A 19,644-nucleotide genomic window follows, 5' to 3' on the forward strand; every position below is an offset into this window, starting at 1 on the left:
TTAGAACTCAAGTCCTCTGTCTCCTAGGTCAGTGCTCTTTCCAGGAGGCCATACTGCTTCTCATTAGCCACATGGCTCAGTGGAAAGAGCCCAGGCTTTGGAGTCAGAGGTCATGGGTTCAAATCCCAGCTCCACCAACTGTCAGCTGTGTGACCGGGCAAGTCACTTAACTTCTCTGTGCCTCAGTTACCTCATCTGGAAAATGGGGATTAAAACTGTGAGCCCCCCGTGGGACAACCTGATCCCCTTGTAACCTCTCCAGTGCCTAGAACAGTGCTTTGCACATAGTAAGTGCTTAACAAATACCATCATTATTATTATTATTATTATTATTATTTATTGCCTGCCTAAAAGGAAAACATAACCCCAATCAGTGTCTTCTAAGGCTAATCTAATGGAATTAATTTGGTAGGGACTGTCTCTATATGCTGCCAACTTGTACTTCCCAAGCGCTTAGTACAGTGCTCTGCACACAGTAAGTGCTCAATAAATACGATTGATTGATTGATTACTGAGGCTTGACAGCTGCTAATTGAGCTATATTCTGTAACTTTCTGACTATTAGCCAGGAGTTTGCCTCCTAAGGTTGCTTCCTTAAAGACCTTTTCAGTAGCTGGAGGGGACAGTCCCTCAAGAGGTAACACCTGACACCTACTATCTGAGTAGATTTCTGAGAGAGATCTGCTTACTCTCTCTCACATACACACACACAAACCCTCTCCTCCCCGCCTCAACTCAATAGCAAACCTCCACCTCAAAGTAAATGTCTGGAGGTTCCCAAGTCACACTCCCAAAGAACAAAGATGTCATTATGCTCCCTGAAGCTAAGGGGACTTTGTGGGCTTTTTTATATACCATATATTTTGTCTTAAATAGGAGGTCTTGCAGTTGCACGGGTATTATTTGTGTTTGGAGCCACACCATGACGTTTTTGTATATACCTTAAATCCAAAGAACAGTTTGTGTTTAGTTATCCAGATATGAGTGTGTGAGTGGGTTACCCCTGGCTTTTTTTTTTTACGGTATTTGTTGAGCACTGATTTTGGGCAAGGCACTCACTGATCTAAGCTCCATGGTCAATAAAAGCTAACCAGGTTTACAGTCTTAATCCCTATTTTATGCATGAGGAAACTGAGGCACAGATAAGTTAAGTGACATGCCAAAGATCACACAGCAGACAAGTGACAGAGCTGGGATTAGAACCCTGGTATTCTGATTCCCAGACCCATCCAGTTTTGGGGTGAATGTTAAGATTGACTTCAAACACTCTTCAAAAAATGAACATTAAAACACTAACTTTGAGGACACAAAAATCTGCAGAAGTTTTGTAACAGTTTTTCACCTTTAATGATAATAATAATAATGATGGCTTTTGTTAAGTGCTTACTCTGTGCAAATCACAGTTCTAAGCACTGGGGGGAATACAAGGTTATCAGGTTGTACCACGTGGGGCTCTTAGTCTTAATCCCCATTTTACAGATGAGGTAACTTAGGCACAGAGAAGTTAAGCGACTTGCCCAAAGTCACACAGCTGACATGTGGCGGAGTCAGGATTAGAACCCGTGACCTCTGACTCTCAAGCCCATGCTCTTTCTACTGAGCCACGCTGCTTCTCTGTACACCAATGGCTAGTTTTCCTTCTCCTATCCTAATCGAGAAACGAGTGTCGAACAAGAAAAATTCTCTCATATATTCCATTTTGATAGCCTGTCCAGATATCCTTCTTGATTGAGTGTGCAGAGTTACATCTATTTGACCCAGCACCGCTGTTCACACCTGGACAGAAGGCCAGAGAGACATTTAAGCACTCAGAGAAAGACAGCATGTTGCCGTCTTTTGTTTGAACTGACCTCCTTTGGGTTTCTATTTTATATCCCTCCACAAGCCCTGAGCCTTAGTGGTGGTTGGCATTATTCCAGTGCAGCTCTCATAGAGAAAGGCTGACAGAAGAAAGATGAATTGAATATCTGTGTGCGGACCAATGCAGAAATCCAGAAACACCCACCAGAGGATGCCGCAAAATACAGGGTTTTTTTTCACCTGAATGTGAACACATTTGTCTTCAGTTACTGCTGCAGAGATGGTGTTTCCTGTTTTTAAGTGCATTGAGCAACAGCAACTGCTTTTAGCTATCTAGGCACCCAGGGAGAGACGAAGGACTAAGATATTGCTGTGAATTTTTTGATTTGGGTAGGGAGGGGGTTGAAAACGTGGAGATACATTTCTAACCCAATTTTAAATTCACAGCCTTACATTTCACTAGAGAAAAAAGAAAGCAACTACAACAACAGCGTTCTGTGCTGGCAAGAATAAAATGTGGTGGCTGAAGATTTTTCTGCCTTTTGAACCTAACGACCAATCTTTTGCTACCATACTTCTTTGGCCCCGAAAGGATTTTCGCAATTAGCGAGGCAGAGCCAGGGACAGGAATGGGTACAGTAAAAATTGTTGAAAAGCCCAAAGAATAACACAGAAAATGGTGCTAGCTGTTAAGAACTGGCAGTTTTCAAAGTTCACAGTGGCTTGTGATGTTGACTGAGCGTTGCCAAAAGAATGCAACCTTTGACTGTTTCTGAAGGCACACATGTATCATGTGACGGGGGAGGCTGCAGGGGGAAGCAGCTAGCTTGTTTGTTCACTACGGGAGTACATTGAGTCCTACAGTCGGATTTCAAAGAAACAACAGGATTAAGCACAATCTGTCCTCTCCTGCGCAATTTCATGAAAATGATTCTTCAGTATAGTAGGTTGGACTGCTGCACTCAGCTTTGCCTGAGATCCCAGTACACGTTAGAGTTTTTCAAAATATAAAACAGAACTAGAAATTCTCCTCCAGGCTCCTCCAGCACACTGGCAAAACAGAAACTACAACTAGGATATTGTTTGACTAGAGTACTCCTCTATATGAAATTTCACCTGAAAAGGGGAGACATTTTGTACCTGAAATTCATTTTACCCGACTCTCTTGCTGGAAAGGAGGCTATGTTGGGCCACATTTGAGCAATTAGATGCATTTTCTGTTGTGTCCCATTTTAGCAGTAGATGCATTTTCAACTGTCAGCAAGGGAAATCATCCCCTCTGGCCTGTGGATTTGAGCGTAGAGCAGCATCCAAAGGAGTTAACTAGACAAATGCCATTTCTGTTTCATCATCAGTGATTCCTTCACATTTCCCCTGTACCAAGTACTAGTACTGTTAACATCACCTGTTTCTTATCAATGACCTTTCCTCTTATTTTCACATTTTGGGGGATGTTAAGAGTGTAAACATTGTACAAGGACTGAAAAAGACAATGAACTATTGATAGCTGTAGATTCATTCATTCAATCGTATTTATTGAGCTCTTACTGTGTGCAGAGCACTGTACTAAGCGCTTGGGAAGTACAAGTTATCCCATTACATCTTTAGATGCAGAAGATGAAGAATGGGCATCGTTAGGGGCAAGTAAGAAACGTGAATGTAGCTTTTCTAGGTCAAAAATATTGATGGCTAATGTTTCTTTATAAGCTGCATTTTCTTTGTAGAACATTAAAGTAATGAATGCAAAGTGATTTGCATCAGAAGTGAAGCCAACATGAGACCCACATAATTACTAAGAATAACTAAATAAACTCAGGGCTCATTCACTATGGTAGGTGATAGACACAGTACATTTTCATCCACTGCCCGACTAGAGAAAAATCATTTTATTTCATTCATTCAATCATATTTATTGAGCGCTTACTGTGTGCAGAGCACTGTACTAAGTGCTTGGGAAGTACAAATCAGCAATGTATAGAGACAGTCCCTTACAGCCAGATGCCAAAGATATATTTTCCATGTAAGTCGATTGTCTGCTGAAGAGCTCAAAGTATGGGCTTATAAATCTTTACTACAAATCTACTATAGGTAACTGGAATTAATATTATTATTTTATGGAAGGGGAAAATGAGATACATGGAAGTTAAGTGACTTGCACGAGGTCACACAGGAAATCAGAAGTGAATCTAGAATGAGGACCTAGGTTTTCCTCAGCTTAGGGTTTATGCTTCTTTCTTCTAGAAAAACTACAAAGTAGGGCTTAATGAAGATTTTAAATTTGCCTGTTTAAATTTTGCCTTTGAGGCCCCAGTTTCACTCTGTGTACTGCTACGGTCTTTGGCAGATCTAGGCCTGGAGAGCAGGGCAAGGAATGAAGCCTGAGGCAAGTACAACTGCTATGATAAGGCTTTATAGGTGTATAGATACATAGATGGAAATTTTTGTAACCATAAGTTAATACAGTCCATAGGAGCCAGGCATAGCCATACAACCCAGAAGGTAAATTGGATTACTGACTGCATTTTGGTCCAAAAGTGGACCACACTCGTAGTAATAATAATTACGGTATTTGTGAAGCGCTTACTATATGCCAAGCACTGTTCTAAACGCTGTGTAGCCTGGATTCCAACTGACTGAGTTGAGTTGGACTGGCACCCATATTTGGGATGTGCAGTGTTCTGTTGGAGAGAATACAGAACAGGAACCAAGCAGCTACAAAAGTTCCCCATTCATTTGCCTCATAAATGTACTCTTGAGGAGCATGGAAATACTCTTCTAGCCTATGCAATGTGAATATTTTATACGCTACCCAATTATTGAAATGCAGATTACTGTTCACTCTTCTGTTCTTTATGCTTGATCACGCAACTCTGCAGAAAAGGACTTTTTGTAACCACCACCACAGAATTTTCCAGAATTTAGTGGCTTTTCCTCCTACAGTTCAGTGTTAAGGCTAGTGTCCTGGGGACAATTAGAAAGCCTTAAAAATCTGATCCCCTCGCTGCAGTGTGTCCTTTTAAAAACAAATCAATAAAATAAGCGATTTGCTTCTACTCAAGGGGCATTAAGAAATTATTTTTCATAAAATTTTAATTCATCATTTTCTTCTCATTCAGTTTTCAAGGAAGCTTAGCATCCTAAATGCTCTGATTCAAATGCAGAGTTTGATTCCCTGGCTGGTACAGATGGAAATGTAATTTAAAATGCAAAACAAACCTCTGAATTTTCATGAACAATTTGGGTCTAGAATTAGTGGCTGGAACAATTTATTCTCAAATCAGGTGACACTGCTGAATAACTAAGTTGATGATCCTGAGTACCCAAAACATCTGCTTGCAAAAACTGATCACTGAAAGCCTGTGCTCCTAGTGTTCCCTGCTCTCTAAATGTGAAACAGCCATTATTCCAGATTCAGTGAGCTATCCAAAGAGTTGTAACTGAATAGTGCTTAATACAGTGTTCTGCACATAGTAAGCACTCAAAAAATACCATTGATTGTATAAGGCAAATCATAATTCACTGTTTTCTTTTGGGGATGAATTCAATTAGTATTAGGGAAGATTAGTATATATATATATGTACATATATATACACACATATGCATATGTGTGTGTTTATATTTATCTCTGTAGATACCCTCCCCACACACATATATACATTCACAGAGTATTGGTAAAATGTGAAAGTGGTTAGAGGGATATTTCAGAACCCTGTCCTCACAGATGGAAAAGATACATTAATGGAAACAAATATACTGGGACTGGTTTGGTGCTATTCACAAATGAGGCGGTTCAGATCTTTAAAGTATCATCCACTTCCTGTGCTGAATGTCTTTCGGTTTTTAATCCACAAATCGCAAGACTAGGAGCCATCTATGCCGATCAGGGTTCTGATTTTTTTGAGGATGAGATACAGACCTTGTGTCTAAAGAATTTTCTCAGTGCGTGGCCTAGTCTGGGACTGTCTGGATTCTTTTTCTTGGATCCTTTAGTCTGAGCTTCTGCTGCAGTCTTCTGACCAGCGTGTCCTCCTTGAATCTTTTCCGCTTTGGATGCCTTTCATGTAACAGCAGTCACAGCTGAGGCCTTTTTACATAATCCATTTTCCTTTTGCTTGTAAGTACATATCAAGACATTCATACACCTGCCATATGCTGATGATGTGAATGTAATTTCTTATTCAGTACCAAAAGAGGACCATTTCAAGTGGAAGCCACATTTCAACTGTGTCAGATCAGATTATCTCTTATCTACCCCAGCACTTAGTACAGTGCTTGGCACATAGAAAGCACTTAAATACCACAGCGGTTATTATTATTGTCATTATTGATAAGAACAACAAGAAACTTGCAGTCACCCCAGAGGATTTTACATGTACACACATTTTTATCAAGATTGGCCTATTTAAATCCAGCCCTACTTAATACATAATTATTGCCAAAAGGAAACTGGATGCTTGTGGGTATATCAGAGTTCTGAGAAACCGAATCTAGAGAGGGCTATGGTAAGACTGATCATTAGATATACCCCAGCTGGCAGGATCCTGAAATCTCATTGGCCAGATAGACTGAGTGGTTTACTTGCAAAATGGTTTGCACTTGCAATTTAGACCACAAAACTGCTTTAGGGAAGACCCTACCAGATGGTGTCACGGGATTTTAGGCTAGTAAGAAAGGCAGAACCATTAATTCTATAGTGGTTATGTATCTGGAAACCCTTTAGGCAAGAGGACATCTCCATCCTTTGGGGAACATCTGTGCTCTTACTCCATTACATTAAGAACTATCTACACAAGTTAGAGGAATCATAAAAGATTTGGATCAGTTAGCACAGTTACATGTAGATATTCTGGCCTTGTGTTACAAAGCCCTGGATACACAGCTATATCTTTTCATTTATATTTCTCCAAGTTAGAAGAATGGGACTAGGAAAAAGATGTTCCAAGAATTGACAAATACATCTCTAGTTTTGTTCAACTTTGCTTCTTCGTGATCCTGGCAGTACTGATATGTATAGGAGATGCAAACAAGTTCTTCACCTATTGCTGTGCTGGGCTTCCAAAGCAATTGAAATTTATACATTTCTAACCCAAGAGTAACCCAGAACTGGTGAGAACACTTAGCAGTTCCCCAGAGAGAAAGTTCTCACTGTTTTTCATTGAACTTTTCCCCCTGAGTGTTTTCCTTGAGGAAATCTGAGGTTTCAACAGGGCAGGGGGCGGGGGAAGAGAGATAATTGTCTCCAATCACATTGTTCCAAATGTTAAAGATTTCCAGAGGTTTATCAGCTTCTTCTAGCTATACCATACATGCATCTCACACCCAATTTTGTTAACATTTTGCATCTTTCATCTAAGGAAGCTATTTAATTTCGTTTAGCACCTTCTCTCCAAATGCAGGTTTAATTTTCATTAAAATGCTAATGAGCATATTGTGGAACACTGAAAAGTTCAGGGGCTTCATTCGACTCTAAGAGGAGTTTCATTGTCTTCAAGCTTTCTGCTTACAATTTCCTCTTGCTGCCTTTATAAATTTACACAATCGCTGATATAAATGTCAATATATTTCCATTTCTATTTTAGCAGCTATTTCTCCACAAAGGAAATTAATTTTGAAATCCTTATCAGAGAGATTTTAAACTGTTATGCTTTAAAAACTTTTGGTATCTAAGGGTATCGCCAAAATGGATTAAAAGGTGAAATGGGAAAATATTTTAATAGCTGTCAAGTTAACTAGAGCATAATGCAGTGACACAGCTAAATGTGGAAAAAAAAGAAGCTATTCACTACCCCATCAACCGAAAAGCCACCTACCTTGTCTTCTGATTCATTTTTTGTTTCAGCCTTGTTAGGTGAAACCTTAAATATTTGGGAACACAAAATAAGTAATTGTTATTCAGAACTGTCTGGTTCAAAGTGAAGAATCAGGAATCACAGACGATACTCATAAACCACAGAACACCCAAGGGATAATGGAAAATAGTCCAGACATACATATGGTCACATGCGAAATAAAACAATTCTTCAGCCTCCAACAGAGACTTACATAGGAAAAATCCTTCTTTCCCTCCCAGGCATTTACAGTTTTTATTCAAGCCAAAAAAAGTGCTTGTTTGGAATTTTGATGGAATGAATGAATGAATGAAAGGAAATCGGGTTGGACACAGTCCCTGTCCCACCTAGGGCTCACAGTGTTAATTCCCATTTTGTAGATGAGGTCACTGAGGCTCAGACAAGTGAAGTAGCTTGCCCAAGGCCACATGGCAGACAAGTGGTAGCGCCAGGTTGGACACAGTCCCTGTCCCACCTAGGGCTCACAGTGTTAATTCCCATTTTGTAGATGAGGTCACTGAGGCTCAGACAAGTGAAGTGGCTTGCCCAAGGCCACATGGCAGACAAGTGGTAGCGCCAGGTTGGACGCAGTCCCTGTCCCACCTGAGGCTCACAGTCTTAATTCCCATTTTGTAGATGAGGTCACTGAGGCTCAGACAAGTGAAGTGGCTTGCCCAAGGCCACATGGCAGACAAGTGGTAGCGCCAGGATCACTCATTTAATCGGATTTAATAATAATAAGTAATAATGGTAATAGCATTTATTAAGCGCTTACTATGTGTAAGGCACTGTTCTAAGCGCTGGGGAGGATACAAGGTGATCAGGTTGTCCCACGGGGGGCTCACGGTCTTCATCCCCATTTTACAGATGAGGTAACTTCTAGACTGTGAGCCCACTGTTGGGTAGGGACCGTCTCTATATGTTGCCAACTTGTACTTCCCAAGCGCTTAGTGCAGTGCTCTGCACACAAGTACGCGCTCAATAAATACGATTGAATGAATGAATGAATGAACGAATTTGATTCTTGTGCTGCGCTGTTTGCAAAAGTATCTTTCCTTTTGCCTCTTAGTCCTAATTTTTACATCAATTTGAATGCTTGCAATTCCGCAGGAAGAACACCGAAAATAAACAAGCTAATAGGGTGGTTTTCAATGCCTTTGGGAAGAAAAAGATTGAGGTGAATGGATCCACATTTTAAAATGTTTCAATTAAAGGGTTGACTGAGCTGGGCTGTTCAGAACAAGTGGTAGGTTCTGCTGATATGAGGAGGGTGTTGAGTCATTCAACAAAATCCCTGACTTGCAAACTAAACTAAAAAAACACTTTAGGGAAGAGCACCCTCTTGAGCTCCACCCCAGAGCAGATATAAATGTATTTTCTCTAAAGTACAAACCTGGCCTTCATATGAATAAGTGACATATATTCATTCTCTGATAAAAAGCTAAAGGTAGTTAGTTTTTAGACGATCCCTAGAAACATAAACCATTCTCAGAAAATTCCAATTGAGAACTTTTTTTTCCTATTTTCCATCTGAAGATATTGCTGCCAAATCATAGATCTGTCTTTTCCTAATACTGATCTGAATGATAATTCATTGACTAACATTAAAAAGTGAATTAGTGAATGTAACATACTGTTTAAATACAAAGCAACATGAAAGAAGATATCACCATTAACGGTTCTCATGCCTTAAGAAACAATCAATGAAGTAACTTACCAGCGTTTTAAAGAAACTCATGACGGGATTATTATTCTCTGTTGTATTTTCTGTCTTTGGGTTCTCTTCTTTAATTTCAGTTTCCTTAGGATCTTCAAGGACTGAGAAATTGGTGGCCACAGTCTTTTGCAGTTTATCTTTTTTGTTGCTGGCAACTAAATCCTAAAAACAGAGTAGAGTTTTCTCAGTTCCAGTTTGCTTAGCGGGCTGTGGAATGGAGATGTGACACTTGTAATTTGCATCATTTTGCCCTTGTAAACCTAATTCCAGCCATATTTCCTCAGCCTACATAAATCGAACAATCAAGCATTTATATGACTGCGTTCCCTACACCTCGTCCCCTTAACTAATATATTCAGTATTCACAGTTGGTTGAGAGAATCTTGTTTGGAGTGACACAGGATAACAAACGCGATAATTAAAGTCGCAGTTGGTATTCAAAACAAAAACTCTTTAACATTAAGACTCTCCACCAACTTTGCCTACTAACCCAAAGGTGGCCACATGCCTTCAGAATGGTAGAAACCCACAGAATTGGAAGAGACCATGAGAGATCATCTAATCTGGCTGGGTGACAGACAGCTTCCAGGATCCCAGGTGGTCTCTCAGGCAAGTACTAACTGGGCCCAGGCCTGCTTAGTGGGGAAGATCCAAAGAAGTGGATTCCTCTCAATAGCCCCAGGACCTAATTATAGACATATATAAAAATCGGCTCCTCTATTTTATCTTTAGCAATCTCCCAACCTAGTTTCAATCTCAAGGAAAAGTACTGTTGAATATTAACAACTAATTAATTAATTATAGTATTTGTTAAGCGCTTACAATGTGCCAGGCACTGTACTAAATGCTGGGGTGGATACAAGCAAATCAGGTTGGACATAGTCCCTGTCCCACGTGGGGCTCGCAGTCCCAAATCCCCATTTTCCAGATGAGGGAACTGAGACCCAGAGAAAAGAAGTGACTTGTCCCAGGTCACCCAGCAGACAAATGGTGGAGCTGGGATTAGAACCCAAAATAATAATAATAATGGTATTTATTAAGCACTTACTATGGGCAAAGCACTGTTCTAAGCACTGGGGAGGTTACAAGGCGATCGGGTTGTCCCACATGGGGCTCACAGTCTTCATCCCCATTTTACAGATGAGGTAACTGAGGCCCAAAGAAGTGAAGTGACTTGCTCAAAGTCACACAGCTGACAAGTGGTGGAGCCGGGATTTGAACTCATGACTTCTGACTCCAAAGCCTGTGCTCTTTCCACTGAGCCACACTGCTTCTTTATAACCCATGACCTTCTGATTCCCGGGCCTGTGCTCTATCCACTGTGCCAGTCAGCTTCAGTCCCATATGGGACAGGGACTGTGTCTTGTATCTACCCTGGAGCTTAGTAGAGTGCTTGGCCTGTAGTATGCATTTAACAGGTACCATTCACTCATTCACTCATTCGATCATATATTCTGAGTGCTTACTGTGCGCAGAGCACTGTACTAAGCACTTGGAAAGTACAATATAGCAATAAAGAGGGAGAAGCCCTGCCCACAACAGGCTTACACAGTTATTATCAGTATCATTTTTGTTATTAAGTTTGATTAGGTTAAAAAGTATTAAAATGGAGGAAGAGCTACAAGCGTTTCCTGCCTAATCTGGACTCTTTAAAGTTGTATTGGCAGAGATAGAGGGTACCCCAGAGAAGTGGCCCAGGGACCCAGAATGGCTTTTTTCCCCACCCCAACATGCCATTAGCCCAGGTATTAGTATGTGTTGGGGGGGTGGGGGGTTATTGTTCTCCTCCCTCACCTCACCCTGCCCTCACTACCAATCCCCCACGCTGTACTTTGATGCTGCCCTTGGGAACCGAATAAGTAGGAAGTAGGGAAGAGAAACAGCTTTTGGCCTTATGACAACTGCCTTGGGTTTGGGTGGGGGTGGCGGGCGATCAGCGATCCAAAGCAGCATGGCACAGTGGATAGATCACAGTCCTAGGAGTCAGAAGGTCATGGGTTCCAATCCCAGCTCTACCACTTGTCTGCTGTGTGACCTTGGGCAAATCACTTCACTTCTCTGTTATTCTATTCTCTGTTATAAGAAGAAGAGCTCCATCACCTGTCTGCTGTATGACCTTGGGCAATTCACTTCACTGTGCCTCAATTACCCCCTCTGAAAAATGGGGATCGAGACCGTGAGCCCCATGAGAGACAGGGACTATGTCCAACCCAATTTGCTTGTATCCACCTACCACTTAGTACATAGCATATAGTAAGTGCTTAACAAATGCCATCATTATTATCCTAAGGATCTCAGTGTATTCAGTCTGAGACCTCCCAAGAATAATAATAATAATATAATAATGTATTTGTTAAGCACTTACTATGTGGAAGGCACTATACTAAGCACTTGGGTAGATACAAGATAATCTATCGCACAAGGGGCTCATAATAAATTAATGAATTTATCAAAGGAGAAGCAGCACGGCCTTATTGGTTAGAGCAAGGGCCTGGGAGTTAGAAGAACCTGCGTTCTAATACTGGATCTGCGACTTGTCTGCTCCATGACCTTCAGCAAGTCACCTAACTTCTCCGTGCCTCAGTTACCTCATCTATAAAATGGGGATTAAGACTGTGAGTGCCATGTCAGACATGGACTGTGTTCAACTGATTACCTTATATCTACCCTAGCACTTAGAATAGGACCTTCACATAGTAAGCATTTAACAAATACCATAAAAAAAAATCAGTGGTATTTATTGAACATTTACCCTGTGAAGAACACTAAGAAAATACGAAAGTACAACAGAGGAAGGACTGAGCCCTGACACTTGCCAGAACTAGCTACCTGGGCGCACCCTCCTTCCAGTAAAATCAGCTGAACCCCCTGATTCACTCTGACACTGAGGCTAAAGCCCAGCCTCCAGCCAGCAACTCGTTGTTTAAACATGCACCTTCACTAGCAATGCCATTTCGGGTCTGGAAAAAGAGCTGGAGCCAGATAAACTTCTGCAGGGATATTACTAAGTAGACAGAGATCATTTTTTTTTGGAGCTATGTCCTACTAATCCTGCTTCAGAGCCAGCCCAGGAAACCTTTCCGTCAGCAAGTCCACCTAACAAAGACTGTGTGGGAGGCTGTAAGGCTTTAACCAAAAGTAATAATTGTGGTATTTGCTAAGCACGTATTATTGCCAAGTAGCAGATACAAGATAATCAGGTTGGACACCATTCCTGTTCCACACATGGGGCTCACAGTCTAAGTAGGAGGGAGAACAGGTATTGATTCCCCGTTTCCCAGATGAGGAAACTGAGGCACAGAGAAGTTAAGTGATTTCCCTAAGGTCATACAGCAAGCAAGTGATGGAGCCAGGATTAGACACCAGGCCCTTCGTCACCCAGACGATCAATCCAGCAGTGGTGTTATTGAGCATGTACTGTGTGCAAAACACTGTACTAAGCACTTGGGAGAGTACAATATGGGAAGCAGCGTGGCCTAACAGAAAGAGCAGGAGCCTGGGAGTCAAAGGACCTGGGTTCTAATTCCAGTTCAGCCAGTTGCCTGCTGTGTGAAGTTGTCGAGTCACTTAATTTTGTGTCTCAATTTGCTCATCTCTAAAAATGGGGATTCAATAAGTGTTCTCCCTCCCACTTAGATTGTCAGCCCTATGAGAAACAAGGACTGTGTCTGACCTAATTAACTTAAATCTATCCCAGCCCTCAGAACAGTGGTTGACACTTAGTGAGGACTGAGCAAATATCATTAGTATTATTATTGTCTTCCCATGGAGAGCTTACAGCCTAGGGGAGTAACAGATTTGTGCTTTTTCCACTAGGCAATTCTGTCTCTCAATCTCCAGCACTGTCCACTTACTACTGTGTTATCACTGAGAACAATAATAATAATACTAACAATAATGGTATTTACGGGCTTACTTTGTGCCAGGCACTGTACTGACTTCTGCGGTGGATACGAGCAAATCGAGTTGGACACGGTCCCTGTCCCATGTGGGACTCATAGTCTCAACCTCCATTTTACAGATGAGGTAACTGAGGCACAGAGAAGTAAAGTGACTTGCCCATGGTCACACAGCAGACAAGTGGCGGAGCCAGAATTAGAACCCATGACCTACTAACTCACAGGCCTGTGCTCTATCCATTACGCCATGCTGCTTCTCAACATTAAAAATTGAAAATCAAGACTACAGGGAGGGCAGTTTTGTTCATAATCATTTTAAATTAGGCTTCTGCTTACAGTGAGATTTGAGGAAAATGGCCAAACCACAGGGAAGTGAAATTGTTTTGAGATCAGGGGGATGAAGGAGGTAGGAAAACTGCTTTTCTCCCCAGAGACAACAAACTAGATTCCACCCCCTCCCTCACAACTTGGGAGCAATTAGGAAAGCAAATAAGAGCAGATTAAGAAAAACTAGCATATTAGCAAGTCAGAGCAAAGAGCCTATAAGAAAGAATTGGAACCCATGGGGCAGAAGTTTCAATCAGGCAGACTCTTGGGATCAATCAGGAATCAGGCTCAAGGATGCAATCTCAGGGGACTGAGGAGAAAGTTGGTGTTTTAAATACTAAAAAGGGTTGAATTGATCCATATAGATTGGGACTGAACATCCCTGCCCCCACTTACATTGAAAATGAGACTGAAAACATTCACATCACTAAGAGATACTGTTCTGTTAGGAGTTTTTCTTCAAAAGAACGTGGTGTTTAATGCAGACTTGGACTATAACTATATGAATAAAAGAAGGAGCAAGGAATTGGGACAGTTATCCTGAGAGAGTACTTTAGACCAAAACCACATCCAGAAAAGGGATTTGTTTTAGAGTGATCTTGATTGACTAGCATGTTAATCCAACATTTTATTTTCTTCTATAATTCACTTAGGGTAAAAGCAGTCAGGAAATGAAATAGTTAAATGCACAGACAAAGAAATCTTCTGTGTACATAAATTTATGTCAGCAAATCATTGTGATCAACCAGTGGTATTTATCGAGTGCTTACTGTGTGTTGAGCACTGCATTAAGTACTTGGAAGAATACAATTTGGTTGGTAGACATAATCCCTGGCCTCAGCAAATTGACAGTATAATGGGGAAATTATAATTGAAATAATATAAATACAAAATATAATCATATAATTGGATAGTTGAGATCTAAAGTACATACTCAGTGGATTGCTGATTGAAAAATGAGTGGCAATCTACTCATCCCAAGAATGCAAACACTGGAACTAAAAAATATAGATATTTTAAGAAAAAAAAGTCTTCCTGAAATATCTGGATAATTTAAATCAGAGGTGACTATTTGGGAGTTAGAAGCAGGTTTTTTACAACCTCTAACAATAATAATATTTGTTAAGCACTTACTACGTGCCAGGCACTGTACTAAGTGCTGGGGTAGATACAAGCAAATTGGGTTAGATACAGTCCCACATGGGGCTCACATTCTCAGCCCCCATGTTACGGATGAGGTAACTGAGGTACAGAGAAGTGAAGTGACTTGCCCAAAGTCACACAGCAGACAAGTGGCAGAGCTGGGATTAGAACCCGTGACTTTCTGGCTCTCAGGCCTGTGCTAAATCCACTATAGTAGTGATGACATTTGTTAAGCGCTTACTATGTGCAAAGCACTGTTCTAAACACTGGGGAGGCTACAAGGTGATCAGGTTGTCCCATGTGGGGCTCACAGTCTTAATCCCCATTTTACAGATGAGGGAAGTGAGGCACAGAGAAGTTAAGTGACTTGCCCAAGGTCACACAGCTGACAATTGGCAGAGCCAGGATTTGAACCCATGACCTCTGACTCCAAAGCCCGTGCTCTTTCCACTGAGCCATGCTGCTTCTCAATAGGATCGCTTTACTGAAATAGTCTGTGATGGCTACCTCGCCACTTAGACTGGGGTAGTAGTTATGACAGCTAAACTGGTAATAAGTTAATTATGGCTTTTGTAACATGCTTTCTATATGAGAAATGCTGGAGGTAAATACCAGATTAATAGACACATAATCATATGTGTCATAATCATAATCATATGGGGACTCATAATCTAGGTTGGGGAAGACAGACATGTCGAAGAGAACAGGGCATAGAACAGTCCTTAACATATAGTAAGTGTTTAACAAACACCATTTAAAAAAAAGAGAAAGAAATTATAGATATTGGGTATGAGGGGAAAGCTGTGACCCTACATGCCCGCACTCTGGTAGACTCATATAGTCCCTACCACATTGTCCTTTCACATCAACAGAATCATAGCCAGTCTAAATTTGGGAGCAAAATGTCTGTAACAGGCAAACTGTAAGGAAGCTTGAAAAACTGAAAAAATAACTTAAATGGATAATGCTTGCAGCTTTGCCAGGGAAGTCACTTTCTATCCAAAGCAGTGATCTAAATCAGGAGGATAGATCTAAGGAGGGTAATCATAATGCTCTTCCAACAATGATCATTTTAAAACACTGCCAAAGACAAAAGAATGGACTAATCTTAGCTTCTTATAGGAGGCAATTTAACATAGTTCCCTTGGAGAATGCTAAGCCGGAGGCATGGTTACACGGATGCACACACACACACTTTCCTTCTGCATGTCATCCAATTGGCATAGATATATTAATTATTGAGAGCTGGTGGATCTTGGGACTGGTTTCCTTATGCACTCCCAGACCTCCTGGCAAACCTGCCTGGACCTTAGGGATTATAATCAGATCACTTAGACCAATTCTGAATGAAGAGACAGGATTGAGCAATGATAGCAAAATCTGGTTGTGATCATGTTTGGGCTTAGTAATAATAATTGTGGTACTTGTTAGGCACTCACTATGTGCCAAGCACTGTTTTAAGCACTGAAATAGATACAAATTAATCAGTTTGGACACAATCCCTGCCCCACATGGGCCTCACACTCTTAATCTCCATTTAAAAGGTGAGGTAACAGGCCCAGAGACGTTGATTTACCACAGATCACACAGCAGACTGTAGCCAAGTCAGGATTAGAACCCTGGTCCTCCTGACTCCCACCTGTGCTCTATCCACTAAGCCTTACTTGTTCTCATGCTTCCATGGAGGAATTGCCAAAATTAAGAGGCTAAGGGGAACTGCCTGAGAATTACATTTCCCAGAAGGCAAAAGCCTACATTTCTTAGAATCATCTGGGAATGATTTTTAATCAAGTCAGCTGAAACCCTTCATATTGAGGAGTGGGTAGGAGGGACACATTGCTTACCTTACTGTTGAACTGCTCTGAGAGTCTTGGAGCACAAACTGCCATGTATATCTTGTGAGTACCCCTTTTTAGAACTCTGTCTAAAAACGCCTTTGTGAACATAAAAGCTTATGCCTTTACAGATGATTGTGGGCCTAAGGGTTCTAGAACTTGGCTCTGTTTCAACTTACTGCTGTATTTCTCATCCTGTACATTGTGGTTTAGTCCCAATTCCAAAAAAAATTGGAAATGTCTAGTGATCCTCTGAATTTCTCTTGGGTGTCTCTGTTGGTAACTGTAACAGGCCAGCTATTCCTGAATGGTATATGGCAAAATCACTGCAGTGTTAGGGCTAGTAGGTCTACTTTACTAGCTTAAAAGGCTTAGAGGAGTCTAATAAATGGATGGGAATGTCTGGGATGCTTAGTGCCAGTCACACTGTCAGGTGGGCTGCTGGAGTGTAGTCCTTAAACACCCTCTCGCTGCTTGGAGTGGGCTCAGATGTGAGGGTAGCATTTTAAGCCTCCTTAATGCTTTGTTTATAGCTACCTTAGAGCTTGGCAGGATGGTGATACCAAATTGTCAAACTCTAAGGCATAATTATAGGAATTTCCATCCCCTGCTGCAATGGAGAAAGCCTTGTGAGCTTGAAGTAGAGAAGAAACCCACCTGATATAGTCACAGTGCAGGTCCCTGTCATAGATATCCCCCTTCCTTCCCTTCAAGCTAATTATGCTGTTAGCAATCTGAAGAGGGTTTTTGTTTTAAATGGTCCAGAGAGTACAATAGTTTATTCCATATTACAGGGGATACTAGTGTGGGGAGGAGCACAAAGTATCTTTTCCCTCTGTGGCTTCGAATTTATTGTATCTCTACAACAACAAATGCCATATTAAAATGGAAATTTCTACTGACAAATTCTGTTTTATCTATATTTTGGTGCAGACATGAAACCAAACATTACCATTCCAACTTCTGTTGTCTGGGACATTAGGTATTAATTTTCTGGGTTCTCTCTTTTTTTTTTTTTTTCTAAAAAAAAATAATGACTCTCCAGAGTCAGATAGTCCTCAGTATCTCTAGGAGTTCTTTTGATGAATAGCTGGTACTCAGAAGAAGATTTTATTTTTTTTAAGATTCTCCCAAAAGCAGGGCTAAGAGATCAGAGTTTACCAGTGTTTGCATTATTGAATAGGCTAAGCTCCTAGACTATCTCCTTGTAGTCAGGAAATATGTCTACCACCTCTGATATTGTACTCTCCCAAGCTCTTACTACAGTGCTCTTACTGCATGCACACAGTAAGTAAAGTGGCCTAGTGAATAGAGCATAGGCTTGGTAGTAAGAAGGATCTGAGTTCTAATTCTGGTTTTAACCTTTATTTTGCTATGAGACCTTAGGCAAGTCATTTTACTCCTCTATGCTTCAGTTACTTCCTCTGTAAAATGGGCATTAAGGCTGTCAGCTCCATTTGAGACACGGACTATATCCAGCCTGATTAGAGAAGCAGTGTGGTATAGTGGATAGAGCAAGGGCCTGGGAGTGACCTTGGGCAAGTCACTTCACTTCTCTGGTCCTCAGTTACCCCATCTGTAAAATGGGAATTAAGATTGTGAGCTGCATATGGGACAGGGACCGTGTCCAACCTGTTTCCCTTGTATCTACTCCAGCACTTAAAACAGTGCCTGGCACATAGTAAGTACTTAACAAATACTATCATCATTATTATTATTATTATTTTTAGCTTGTGTCTACTCCAATGCTTAGTACAGTGCCCAGCACACAGTGCTTAATAAATATTGTGAAAAAGTAAGCACTCAAATGTTTAATTTAAAAATTGATTATCCTTGAATTCCTACAGTGTACAAAGCACTGATCTAGGAATTGAGGACTCTACCAATAAATAGAATACCCTCAAGGAATTTAGATTAAGAAAATACCTTTTTAAATTCAGAGAGCTTATTTGCTTTAATTGTAAACTCTACTCCTATATTTTGAGCTTAAAGTGATTAGTACTAAAATATTACTATATTTCATTGCTCAACTGTGAGGATTTTCTATAAGGCCATGAATCCTGGGAAATCCAGGAAGTAGGATGGATGCTGTATGGCTCTGCAGCTCAATTGGGCGGTTCTATCATTTAATACTCCAGTGACTGCCACCTCTGAACCTAAAGGTGATAACTATCCATGATATACCTTGCTACATTCTGGCTGTGAGTCAAGTTATTAGGGGGCTTCACACTTATTCCATTAACCCTAATGCCTGGTCTGCAAGGATTTTCCTAAACACAGGAATTTTATTTATCCTATCCAACTACCCATCCCTCCAATTTTTAACTGTGTCCAACCTGATTAAGTTTATCTCAGCACTTAATACAGTGCCTGATGCATAGTAAGTGCTTAATCAATCAATCGTATTTATTGAGCGCTTACTGTGTGCAGAACACTGTACTAAGCGCTTGGGAAGTACAAGTCGGCAACACATAGAGACAGTCCCTACCCAACAGCGGGCTCACAGTCTAGAAGGGGGAGAGAACAAAACCAAACATACTAACAAAATAAAATTAAATTAAATTAAAATAAAAAAGAAAATGTAATAAGATGACAGCAAGGAATTCATATTTTCACTGTAGTAATCAAATCACATGACTGAAAAGGGAGACAGAGCACAAGAATTAATTAAACCTGAGAGCAATTAGCCCAATATCAATGGGCAGGGCTGGTTGACTGGTGAAGTAATGATTACAGGTATAGAAAGAGAATTTGTCTACTGATTCCAGATGTAACAACTAGTTAACACATAACCAACATTACTGAATAAGGAACTGTTGCCTTGTCTACAAAGACACTTCCTAAGGCCATATGTCTTAAAGTAAATTGACAATTATTTATCTTGGATAGCTTGAATACCAACTTCCGGCAGCGCAGGTGATCCCACCGATCTTTGGTTTTATGATTCTAGATTATCCTTCCTAAATACTATATTCTTTGTGAAAAGCTAACCAACAACTTTTGTTGTAGTTTGTGTAACTAGGTCCTTGACCTCTGATCTTGGCAGTAGCCAACATCTATTCATTAGGATTTTTTTTTCACAAAGTGTCTTTCT

At 40.7% G+C, this 19,644-nt stretch overlaps 1 protein-coding gene across 2 annotated transcripts in view; it reads right to left on the reverse strand.

Moving 5' to 3' along the window:
• Positions 1 to 19,644, reverse strand: part of BCAS1 (brain enriched myelin associated protein 1) — a 122,152-nt gene that overhangs the window by 35,255 nt on the left and 67,253 nt on the right. Inside the window, exons 5-7 of one of the 2 annotated variants that reach the window (XM_038750097.1) lie at positions 9,347 to 9,508; positions 7,612 to 7,656; positions 5,718 to 5,855 (exon numbers count right to left, since the gene is read on the reverse strand). In XM_038750097.1, coding sequence (XP_038606025.1) covers positions 5,718 to 5,855; positions 7,612 to 7,656; positions 9,347 to 9,508 — 345 coding nt within the window. The remainder of the gene's footprint in view (positions 1 to 5,717; positions 5,856 to 7,611; positions 7,657 to 9,346; positions 9,509 to 19,644) is intronic. The other variant, XM_038750098.1, reaches the window with a different exon arrangement.

This window comes from Tachyglossus aculeatus, chromosome 8, assembly GCF_015852505.1.
Source record: "Tachyglossus aculeatus isolate mTacAcu1 chromosome 8, mTacAcu1.pri, whole genome shotgun sequence".
NCBI lineage: Eukaryota > Metazoa > Chordata > Mammalia > Monotremata > Tachyglossidae > Tachyglossus > Tachyglossus aculeatus.